The sequence below is a fragment of the Pholcus phalangioides genome, unplaced genomic scaffold (assembly GCF_987345545.1).
Source record: "Pholcus phalangioides strain wild (caught in Gottingen) unplaced genomic scaffold, Ppha-v1.0 ptg000013l_1, whole genome shotgun sequence".
Taxonomy (NCBI): Eukaryota; Metazoa; Arthropoda; class Arachnida; order Araneae; family Pholcidae; genus Pholcus; species Pholcus phalangioides.
In genome coordinates, this window is record NW_028301606.1 from 13,107,823 (window position 1) to 13,120,522 (window position 12,700).

At 42.9% G+C, this 12,700-nt stretch overlaps 1 protein-coding gene across 5 annotated transcripts in view; it reads right to left on the minus strand.

Annotated features, from left to right (window-relative positions):
* Positions 1–240: 240 nt before the first annotated feature.
* LOC149078627 (uncharacterized) overlaps positions 241–12,700 on the minus strand; it is a 45,402-nt gene continuing 32,942 nt past the window's right edge. For all 5 annotated transcript variants that reach the window (XM_089240761.1, XM_089240764.1, XM_089240762.1 and 2 more), the window contains 3 exons: positions 11,147–11,446; positions 9,303–9,753; positions 241–1,406 (listed from right to left, as the gene is read on the minus strand). In XM_089240761.1, the coding sequence (XP_089096887.1) occupies positions 377–1,406; positions 9,303–9,753; positions 11,147–11,402 (1,737 nt within the window). In that variant the 5' untranslated portion in view covers positions 11,403–11,446 and the 3' untranslated portion in view covers positions 241–376. The remainder of the gene's footprint in view (positions 1,407–9,302; positions 9,754–11,146; positions 11,447–12,700) is intronic.

The following is a 12,700-nucleotide window of genomic DNA, read 5'->3' on the forward strand; positions in this document are numbered from 1 at the left end:
CTTCGCAACACACATTTTGTGGTTGCAATTAATTAACTGTTACTCTCTCTCACGATCACTATTGTTCCATCACTAATTTAACTACGAGATGGATTGTGTCAAGTGAACAAGCGGCAGAGTGTGCGCCAACGTTGCTAACTGCAACACATTTCGCATTGAAAACCATCAGCTAATAGCAAAACAGCAAGAAAAAAAAATGCTTTGCAACTAGTGTGAGTGAAATAAAGACAAAAGATATGGTCTCCATAGAAAAAAAAACCATTTAATATTTTAAAAATTTCACTTGTAAAAATTATTTCACGAGCGCACACACAAACACCCGCAGAACGCGTAAAGGGTCGTAAATAAATATTAAAAACAGAAAAAAGGGTATTTTTCACAAAGTTCCATAGGCGAGACCTATCGCACCGAGCGCTGGTGTTTGTCCTTCCTGAGTTACGTCTTCGTAGCTTGGGGGCGGAGATGATCTGTCCATCAGATCTCCGTCTTCCTCGTCAAAGTCCGAAGTACTCTCGGACGCATCCTCTAGATTCGAGCTCTGCACTGCAGCGCCGGATGGCGGTGGATCTGCTGATGTCACTACTTGCTGTTCCGGATCGTTAATTTCCTGTCTTGATCCAGAATCCTCATTAACACTACTACCGCCATTGCCATTCTGAACGCTACAGGCGATCTCTTCGTCGACATGGACGCCATTCTCAGGAGCTGACGATCCGTTGCAAATGGAATGCATGGCAGTATTCACGCTTGCCGAGGACGGCAGTTCAATTAGTGCAGGTGAGTCCGAAGTCATATCCATCAGATCAACGTCCTGGTGACCGCTCGTTACCGCAGAAGGAATGTTTATTTGAACAACGGATAGTTGTTCGGTATCACAGATCATGTTACCGGACTCTGTTTGAGCTGAGGAAGTCGACTGTGGGAGTGAATCCCCGATGTCGATCAAACAAACTTCGTTAGAACTAGTCCTTTGCGAATTTTCGTCGGTGCTGCCCGCACAGCCGTTTACGTCGTTGGGAACGCTTTCGGCAGCGATTGTAGTACTGCTGCTGCAGCCTCCATCTGACTGCGAGGCACAACTTCGGCTCGAAGCTGGTATTTTCAGCTCGGATGCTACGGGGCTCGGCCAGTTACTGCAGGTTTGCACCTCGGCGTTTTTCAAGGCAGGAGGCTGAGAAGAACAGCCGGTGACCACCGCTGTACTTACTGCACCCATGGGCGGTGTGGTGCTGGATGAAGAACAGGCAGAAGCAGTGTTAGGATCTCCGGTTGGTATAGGTGTGGACAACAAGATGGCGCCATTCCCTTCAGTACGTTGCGGAGGAGTCGACGATTGTGATGGCACTGAGATAGGTGTTTCTGCTTCCTGGTTGGTCTGATTGGCAACCTCTGGCTGATTGCTGGAACTGAAAAAAGAAAGACATGTTAATACGTTTTCAATGTATTTCTTACTCGCAAAATTTCAACGTATTGAGTAAAGCAGATTTGATGAAATTGACTAATTGCCAGCTTCACGTGCTATGCGACATTTGTCGTCGAGATCTTCAGCAAAACATAAAATTGCTTTAAATTGTTACGAAGGATAAAAACTTGAAAATTCTTGTTAACACATGTAGGGTATGCGTGACATGCAATTGCTCGAATAGAAGAGCGAGCTCCAATGGACTAGGACAGAGGAATTCGAAGGGAGAAGTAGTATGTACGAATGGCTGCTGTAGTTTGACAGGACTTCTGGTTACTGTGAATAAAACACCACCTTTGTTCTCAAATTCTCGTTTCTGTGAGTTTTTACGCATCTTCAAGTCTCCGGCGAAGAACCCGAGAGATCCGCGCGGCGGAACAAAATCGAGACTTTCTGGATTTTCAATTGAGGGGAACTTCGAAAAGAAAAATTGTTTGCTTCCGGCAGGAATCGTACCCCAGACCCCCTATCTCTACTACTTTACCGCACACCAACTCCAGTCATATATCGCCATATGGCAATTTCCAACTAGTGGAGAGGGGATGAAGGCACCATCTATCGGTGGTAGCCCCAGGCTCGATAGGTAAAGAACTTTTTCTGATGGCTGGATTCGAACCCGTGGACCTTGATGGCAACCTTGATAGTGGAACACAAGCATCTTACCACTACGCCACTCGGGTGCTCTCTATCTCTACTGTCACCACCTGGAGGCTTGCTGAAGCTAAAAGAATCAAATGTCTCTACTCAGCAGGACACACTACTGTTCGTGGTATAAGGAAAGGAAAGTCTTGGGTCTGCGTCATAATGGTTAGTGCACTTGCCCGCATTGTAAAGTGGTGCACCGCATCGCTTACAATCATGCATTGCTGCTGAAAAATAAATTTATATTTTAATATGCTCTATTCGTTTGTTCCACATGTTCAGAATCACCCCTCATTTGAGAGCTTGAAGTCGCATCTCTGAAAGCGTCCACCTGTTATGGTAGTAAATTCAAGGGCGTAGCGAGGGGGGGGGGACTTGGGGGTCTGCCCCCCCCGAAATGTGAGAAAATGACGGGAAAAAGATGGCCAAATCCATTGTTCTGTCACTTTGGTCCCCCCCCCGAACGAAATTTCTGGCTACGCCCCTGAGTAAATTCCTCACGTTATGTAAGGTGGCGTTTTTTTTTTCACCCACCCCCAACCTTATATCTTTTGTGTGTGTCCCCGCCCCCGTCTTCACCAGGGCTCCTCGAATCCATAAAAGATCTTTTGTAATTACTGAATTGATTTCCGAGTAAATTTGTAGTGTACAATGTTATAAATAAGGGGGTGGCAGAACCGTGCTTAGGGGTGTGTGACAGATGCGGTCACGCCGGACCCGCACTTATGGTAATATAAGAGCATTCGATCATTTTTGTCGCACCACGGTCATTTTCCTCACACGAGGACTAATTAGACCGGGACCTACAATTTATCGCCGATTCCGAACGGCAGGCTTGTTTTTTATACTCATCGAGAGGTTGGTGCGCTAACCCTTCGATGGGGGACTCCCTGTGGTAGCAATTTTTTCTGCAGTCATGTCGCCGTTTTTGTTGTACCCCTGTGGTAGGAAATTTTTCTGACAAGGACGAACCGGGTATCGAACTCGCAATACCTCTAAACATCCTTTGGTACCTGGGCTACCGCGCCCTATTTTAATATAAGTGAAAAAAATATACATATACAGAGTATATCAAAATACTTTTTGTTGTAGTAAACAAGGTGTCAGCTTCAACGGATTTTAGTATGTGGAAGTTCCTTCAATTCTGGAATTATTTCTCTCATCAATTCTGGGATTTCATTAGCTGTGAATTTTCATTGGCGAGTAGATATTTTTCAGCATTCCTGTATATTCTGTGATAATGCATCAATCTTTAGATGCCAATTCCCCCCGCCCCCAACAAAACATATAAAATAGGGGCTAAGGAACTACGAAATTATTTTCGCACCTGGCTCTACGTCTTAGGGTTGCCCCTGGGGGTGGATCTCCGGATCATCCCTGGCAAGATACAGGCCAGCTTCCCTCTTGAGTGAGTGGGTGGGTGGGGGGGGGGGGGGGGGGGTTTACAAAAGTTGTCACTTTTTTGTTTCCTTAATATATTTTACTTAAATGCTTCACATCTAGGGTGACCATACGTCCCATATTTCCCGGGACAGTCCCGGTTTTATTTTTTTTTTGGGCATCCCGACTTTAGCAAAATTGTCCCGATTTTTCCTGTTTCATACATGACGCCTACTTGGATTTTTATTCTTTATTGAAGTCAAAGATTGAAATTATTTTTCAACTCAAATTTTTCAATTATATTACGATAATTACAACTACAAACAAGAACATTAATCTCCCACATTTGTCTTGTTGAAGGTTTCATTTCGTGGAATTCATTTTAATCCACTGAAATTTGCAGTAACGTTTCGTTTTCCGCCATTGCGATTTTTCCGTAATTTCAGCAATATTTGGCAACTTTGTGCACTTTTGGCGTTGTTCTGGGAGATAATTGGCGATGTCCCGTATCTAGAATCCCAATTTCCCGTATTTCTCTCGAGGAAATATGGTCAGCCTATTCAAATCGGTTTCTCTTTCTGCGTGGCGGTGTTAGAATATCTTGCCCCCCCCCCCCAAAGGTTGGAAATCACTGAGGTTGAAATCACTCCTCTTGGCCGCGGCCTTAATTAAATCACACGATGATTGTATACGAACATTCCCAGCTCATCATCGATCATATCATTTTTTTTAAAGTAATTACTGTTAATTTCCCTTATAAGTTAAATCACAGTCGGGGGGGGGGGGGGGCTATTTCCCACGTAAATAATGAGCGAGTAGCGGGGGAAAGGGAAGGAAAATGGGGAAGTATTAATTGATCGTTCGAGTTAATTTGTCGCTAGCGACAGAAAGGTTAATAATGTGGAGGGGGAAGAAATGACTGTATCGCCATTTCCTCTGAAAATAATTTTTGTTGGGGCCTCTTCCCATTTCCCTTGCGGTTGCAATAACAACAGCACCGAGCAAGTTAAACAGTCAGCATTTCCATGGAATCGTGAAGGGAAATGGCTCACATGTGGGGAATAAATATTTCGGAATATTTTCAAATGAATTTTGTTATTTTTTCACGCACCCCGTAGATGATACGATTTTGAAAATAAAAAGTACAATGTTTGGTTGTACAATCATTGGTTAAAATTTTTTAACCGCAATCCGTTTTCGATCTCCAATCCTTTAAAACCTGCTCTTGCAGTTAAACTCTGTCGGTGAATACGGCCGTAAGAGAGCCGCGGGTGAAAATCAAGGGGCAGACATGACAAGTCGTTAAGGGGGCTGTAGAGCAGGGCCGCCTTAAGAGCTTCATGAATGCCGGTCGAAGTTGTTGTTTTTTTTCTAAGGCCCATACCTGGCTAGAAATTCCTGCCTCCTTCTAATTTGCATAGACTCAAGGCCGCAAATAGGAGACATTTTTGGGACCCTCTTGAGCAGTCATGTTATTTATTTTTGAGGGTATAAAAGGCGTAACACTATTACAGAGCGCACCAGGAATGCTGAAAAGTATCTACACGAAAATATGAACACACTGAACAAAAATCAATGAAAGTTCAGGATTGATGAAAATTTGAAATCAATGCGATATAACTGAGGACTAATGAAAAAATAGCTGAAAATTAATGAAAGAAATAATTCTGAACCTTCAGAATAAAGCTTTGAGTGTGAAACAGAAGCCATAAATTACTGAGTGTCCTATAAGCCCACCCGTTAAGACGCCATTGTAAATGGTTCTATTAATTTTTGAAGGGGAAAAAAATTGATGAGGAATATTAAATTTAAAAAAATTTTTTATTTAAAATTGACCCATGCGATGCGAAGTTCGATCGTATTGTTGATTTTGGGTCGAGGATATAAAAGGTTAAGGAACATCTGACAAAGCCCACCTGCAACAGAAAATGTGCGGCAGATTCCAAGCAAAAATAGCACCTTCATCATCGTGATAAACGAAGAATTCTGTGGATGGATTCTCCCAATAAAATTATAACAAAAACAAAAGGAATATCATTATTTCCCCCCTCCCTTTCTTATTAATGCATAAATTTCACGCACAATAAAAACGACACATTTTTTTCTCCTCCCTTTTACGAGCAGGACTGACCCGAATTCCTGGTTTTGTTCTTGCAGAACCCGACACGCTTCCCAAGGATAACCAAACCTTTTTATTTCACTGCAAAAACCCTTTCTCTCCCTCCCCCGGTACGCCAGTCATGGGTCCCACATCAAGCGACAGGGCCACTTCGGTCAGATTCTTTACGGGCCTCTCTCAATAGTGAATTTCTTTTGGGGGAAAAAAACAAGAATCGTCTCAGGCTCCCCAAGCTGGAGCCCTGTCAGCCCTACCCTTGTGTGTGTGTGTGTGTGTGTGGGGGGGGGGGAATAATGCCAGTGCTACTCTGTGATTCATGAATTATAACTTGTTTAAGTGATCCACTTTTAGTTATTTTTGATGAAATCTAAACTTTGAGAAAAAAAATTTATACATGATTCTGTGTTGCTGTCAGAACGTTTTTCTTCCGACATTCGAACATAACCGGTTTTTCAAGAAAACTTATTATTTTGATGATATTTTTTCCAATTTTTAGAGCATTTTATAAAGTTAATTTCAAGATTTTTTTTAAGGCAACAACATCCGGGCCTTGTTGATAATTCTATGGTGTTCGGTCAGAACATGATGTCTCCAAAAAATGGCTTTTTGATCTTGCTAATTGCAGCTAATTACAAGTGAGATAAATGCACAAATACGCGCGTACGGGCTAAACAACATGCTGATGTATGATGTTTTAATTTGTATTTGTGTGTATGCTTTATTTTGATTTTTAAATGACAATGAAAATGCTTATATTTCAAAAATGTGATTTTGGAGTTATCATGTGCTCTGACCAAACACCCCACAGAATTATTCTATTTAATTCTATAATTTAGTAGTTTCCAACGTTTTCGTCCATGTTGAACCCTCGGTGTACGCGACGTGATTAAAAAACGTAGAAGTATTGAAAAAAAGGTTCAGTTTTCAGATACAGGATTTTTTTTTCTCAGCCCAAGATATCAAGGAAACACATATTTTTTGGATATTATGCTGAGATGAACTCGGAAAGAAAAGTCATCTTGTCTCCACCGTGACTCTCGAACCAAGTGCCAGTATGCAAGAGGGCCTGAGTTAGAGTTCCGAACCCAGATGAAATGATTTTTCACGAGATGACTTAGAGACAAGATGACTTTTCTTTCCGAGTTCATCTCAGCATAATAGCCAGAAAATATATGTTTCCTTGATATCTTGGACTTAGAAAAAAGTCGTCTCTGTACTGCCCCACCTGGGGAGGGGGGCATTTCCTGAAGTTGAGAGGCTACTAATGCCTCTACTTCAGCGCCTCATGAAACAGTGCGCGAAGTAAGGAAGGCAGGGTCGTGTCTCCAGTGGTGTAGATGGCAGCATGCTTGCCCGGTATGCAAGAGGGCCTGGGTTCCAGTCCCGCCGGAGACAAGATGACTTATTTCCAAGTTCACCTCAGCGTAATATCCAGAAAATGTTTCCTTGGTCTTGTTTTCGTTGGGGAAAACAGTCGTTTGTCTTATTGGTACAGTGGTGCCATCAGGATGTGAACATATGCAAGTGAAGTAACCAAGGATGTACACACATGCGTCCTCATTTCTAAGTTTTGGAAATCAGGTGACCCAACTCGCAAGAGTATGCATCAGTGATTCCCAACGTGGGCGCTAACGCCCCCTTGGGGGCGATGAAAAGTTCCAGGGAGGCGGTAGAAGCTACAGGTATAACATAGGATCCTATGGGGTAGATTGTATTGGGGGCGATGGGAGAAAAAAATTTCTGACGGGGGCGATGGGATAAAAAAGGTTGGGAAACTGGTACACGTGGTCTTTTCTACATTTCTCTTCTAATTTCGGCTCTGTCCAGAAACACATCCACGGAAACCCCCTTCAGGATCTTTCAGCGGACTACTTTCTGGAAAGCGAAAGTCGAGTTTTAGTTCATTCGCCTAAAAGACCAAAAACCTCGTAAGAAAAGGAAGGAAGGAAGGAAATGTCGCGTCGTCGGTACGACTTCATTAACGAATGTGGCAAAGGGAGAGACACAAAAGAAGCTTTTGTGCTTTTTCTTTAGCGAATACAGAAGAAAAAAAACAAGAGCCAAGGCCTTGAATTTCGCGTGACGGCAGCGGAAACTGGAGATAAGGAAGAATTGAGTTAAATGGCTGACAAAAGAAATACATCTCATAAGCCGATTTTTCTTTCTGAATACTAGAAGAGATATATCGAGTTCTTTGAACCAACAGGATTTGGTGTGGAATAAACAAATATAGTTGAACCCGCTTATAACAAAATTGGATGGTGTTTCTCGGTTTACGTGATTTCGCTATAACGCGACTTTGAAAAGTTGATATTAGGAATTCCAACCTGCAAACGGCTTGGAGTTAAACTTTAATCCTGAAAATGGGCTTGCAAATTGAAGATACATAACATAAGGTAGTTAAATCCTTTGACGACGAAATACGTTGGATTTGATGATGTAACTGAGACAAATATGAGGGAAATTCTCAGTTACAATTCACCAGATTTCACTGATGAACAACGTTTGGTAACACACTGCCATGAGAAATTTAATATAAAAAAAGCGTTATCAGAGTAAAACTTGAATTTTCATATTTGCGAGAAATATGCGGAATTCTCTGGCTTTGCTACTAGAGTTTTTATAAGGAGACGAACAACGTGTGCTGCTTGTCAGCCGAATCTCGACTGTTTCATTAAAAAAAAAAGAGTTATCAGCCTCTCACACCAAACCCTTCAGGAAAGAAAACAAACACTTCCCTATCTTTTTCATGTAAAATTAAAACTCATTTTACGTGATTTCGTCTTGTGCGACTATTTTGAGGAACCAATTAATCGCGTAAAGCGAGGGACGCCTGTATCTAGCAAGGGTGCTCAACCGTTTGGTGAGTGTAGGGCCCACTTCATCCGTTTTTAAACGGAGGAAGAGAGGTAGGCCTGAAAGTCTACCTCTATGATGCCTTTTCATAAAAAAAGCATATACATTAGATCAGGTCACTCCACCTTTGACGATGAGGGAGGAGGGGGTGGGGGCAATGCCCCTCATCCCCCCCCCCGTATTCCACCTATGGACGTGCCTCTAGAAATTCAATGATCTATCTGGAAATGTGCTGTGGGTCACTTAAAAATCGGGAAATATGTCACGGATCGTTTTAAATGATTTGGAAATGTGACGCGGGAACTTTTTTTGTGATTTGGTAATTGGTCGCGGACCATAATCGAACAAAATATCTCATTGTTTTTAATGAGTTTGTTTGTTTGCTCATTGTTTGTCAATTTCTTATAAATTTTTATTAGCAATATGGGATAACCACTGTTCACCAAACAATATTTATATGAAAATTAATTAGTCTGCTGGATTCTCATTTGTTTTGTTTTTTTCGCAGTTCGGCTATTCAGAAGGTAATTGTTACCAAACGGGAGAAAAAATTTGGAAAATCGATGCGATGGCAAGCGATTTAGCAAAATTTAGTTATATTACCATTTTTGTCAAATCTTGACAACAAAAATGGTGATTTAACACTCGTTATTTAGTGACACCCCATTGGCCGATCACCACTGCATGGATGAAAAACCACGATTTTCGGGATAAAATCGAGCTCTGGGGAAATCCGAAAATTGATACGGGCCCCCCCCCCCCCCCGAAACCTTTTTTCTCATTCCGTAACTTCCACACATTTTAGAGTTCAGCAAATAAAAAAAAAGAAATATGGCAATTTACTTGGCATCGAGTTGGCACACGGCATTCACAAGATTCTGTATATTTGCCGGGTTGGCATCGGCCGGCAACGACAGCAAGATGAAGCTCCTGGCGCCATCTCCGTTAGCAGCAGCAGCCGCCGTGGACGGAGCCTGTAGGTGTAACTGTTGCTGATGCTGGACGAGTCGGCTAATGTTCTGGACTACGGCCGAATGTTGCTCGAGACCGTACGGCGAGCCAGCCGTCGTCGGGTACACGATGGGCGGGAAGTAACCCGGGACCATGTTCAGGGACAGCTGGCTGACGGAACGGGCGTTACTGAGGGGCAGCAGCTGTTCGGCCAGCATACCACCGCCACCGTTGCTCAGGGGATCCGGTTTCGAGTTCCGACCCGAACCATTGCCACATCCACCTTTGCATCGGTGCTTTTTCCTGTCGTTTTTCGATGCTGAACAGCAATGTAAGGCGGTTCCTGCCAATGTAAAAAAAAAAGATGAATGATCAATGTGGAAATAACATGCAGTCTTTTTTATATATATATAAATAAAGGTCACCCGGTTAACACGTCACTTCGCTTACCGGGTCACTTTTTGGAAGTTGCAATTGTCCTCAGGCAGGAATTGGCATAGCTATGGCTTACTCCAATTAACAAGTCACTCCTCTTACTAAGCCATATTTTTGCTCTCCCAAGAGTGACTCATTAACGAGGTTTGACTGTATACATACACTAGTGTTTTTTTAAACATTTCTTTAACTGGAAGTAACGGCTTACATTACATACAGGGTGGTTCAAAACTCATGGCACATACGTTAGGAGAGGGAGGTGAGAGGACAAATGAACATAAAGGACCGGACACGCTGAGCTTCACATCTCGGGGAGATATCGAAGCGTTCCCGAAGGATGGGTGCATCCGGAAATTTATTATTAAGAATCTCAAGTATACAACAACACTCGCGGAGAGAGCGATACGATTTTAAATATCAAGAAAAATAAAGCGGATCCGTGATTGGTTCCTGCGAGTATAGAAAAGTAAAAACATGTTCGATGCATGACTGTGCGCAGATGTGTATACTATTGTTAAGGCCGCAGTTATGTCCAGCCAGGTCCAATAGTCATTCGCAAATATTTGCTTCCAATGTTTGCGTCCCCTGCTACAGTGAAACACCAAGGGCATAGACTGTTCGATGTTCCTTGGGCACTAAACAAACTGCACTTTAACATTTGCTTCCAGAACACTGCGTGGTGACTGTTTGCGTTCATCGACCAATGTGTGTGGCCAAACGGATTGGAAGATTCGAAAGGAAGGAAGTTTCTTTGATTTTGGGGGTGCTGGAAGGTCCTTGTGCTCCTCTTCGACCAGAATTCCAATATACCATCCAGCCTCCAACATTTGCTAGAGCGGCCACACTAATCACCCATGATAAATCTTGGAACGTATTGGCAAAGTTGGACACGAGTGAAGCTTCGGCTTATTCAGAGAGATGGGGTTTTTCCTCATCTATACCCTAGTAATACGGCGATTTCAGTGACCTGTCATACCCTGGGCTGATATATTCTAGATTAATGAGTCTCTACCAAATCTCACGAGGTCTCCGAGCAATGCCCGGGTGGGACCTATGCGTTAAGAATCGTCTTAACGCATAGGTCCTATACTATACATGTTGTTGAGATACTATACATGTTGTTGAGATACTATACATGTTGTTGAGATACTATACATGTTGTTGAGATACTATACATGTTGTTGAGATACTATACATGTTGTTGAGATACTATACATGTTGTTGAGAGCCGCAAAATGGGTAAACCCCACCCCGAACGTATCCTTTTAAGAATTATTGTGAGATACCATGGGGGTAGTTACCTATGATCATTAGAATGACACCGACAGCAGACACCAGAAGCCAAGTGTGATCCCATTTGTGGAAGGCGAGGAAGACACCGCCGCTAACCAGGACGCAGGCCAGCAGTCCCAAGAGGATGGACGTAAAGATATGTGGCGGGCAGTTGGAGCAGGAACAGCAGCAGTCATCGTCGCCTCGGTCACTGTCGTCCGAGAGGCACCTGCCAACTTCGTCTTCGGACACGGCCGTGGATCGACAGCTCGTTTCCGACTCCATGCTGCTGATGATGATGATGTCGTCGGACGGATCTTGGATTCATCCTTCGTAAAGAAAAAAAAAATGGAATTACACTCATGCTCATGAAGCATTCAGTGAATTTCACAAATTCGAGGAACACAAACATCACTCTGAAAAAGCTCGTCAGCATAAAAACACATCAAAAGTGAAATTATTTTTTTATGACGACACATTAAATCAGTGGTCCTCAATCTGGGGGCCATATACCCCCCCCTGGTCCTGGAATATTCCAAGGGAGCTAAGGGTGAAAATCAGATGCAAGGAGAGCCACGACATGTAATGAAGGGGGCCATGGAGAACGATGAAGAATTAAAGCTTTCATCAAATGAATTATAATAAGAAAAAATGTCACTACTTTCAGAATAGAGCAGAGCTGTCCATAAAATCAGGGCCATCTTAACCAATGTGGTCATGACCCGGAGGCCTCATCATGGTCCCCACAAGGGTGGGGCTGACAGGACTGTAGCCCTGGGGCCCGGGACAGTTACCATTATTTTGTTTTTTCATGCTATAAACTCAATATAGAGGGGTTCGTGAAAAGTCTGGCCTGGGGGCCCTGTTCGAGGATGTGGGGGCCATGGGCCTCATATCCCAAGGAGGCCTACATGATAAGATCTGGTACTATGATTTCTGAATTGGGAGAAGTATGTAATATACAATATACGCTGTATATTACATACAATCCCATACTTCCAATTAAGTACAGGGTGCTTAGGATCCGTGATGTTGACACGGCCATGCATAAAACCCCCAACAAGAAGAACGTTCATTCAACTCTAATCCAGTATACCGTGGACCAGGGTAATGTGCTGAGAGGGTCGTCCCACACTTTACCCAGACCTATTTTTTACTCATTTTATTCGGCTGTTGCGACAGATGATTTCGCCCCGATTTCTGTATCCGTCCGTGGCCCAGGATTCCAGAGATAGATCTTATTTATAAAATTTTTGTTCATTATAAATTTAGTTTTGATTAAAATAGATTAGATTCATTAAGTAGAAAGGGTCTTGATCTTGGATTAGGGGGCGCTGGATGAAAGGGGAGGTATGAAAGGAAAATATATATCTTTTGGGGGGGGGGGGTGGCACGGGCTGAAAAAAATTGAGAAACTGTTTCACAGCTGTGAATGAAATACGACGACGATATTCGTGGTGTCATTTCCTGCCTGAATTTTAATGGTACAGCACAGACGTAGCATCATAAAAAAAATATGTCCGACATTTGTCAACGAGAGTTCGTTGCTCCTCCGATCAGGCCTAATAACATAAACATCAACT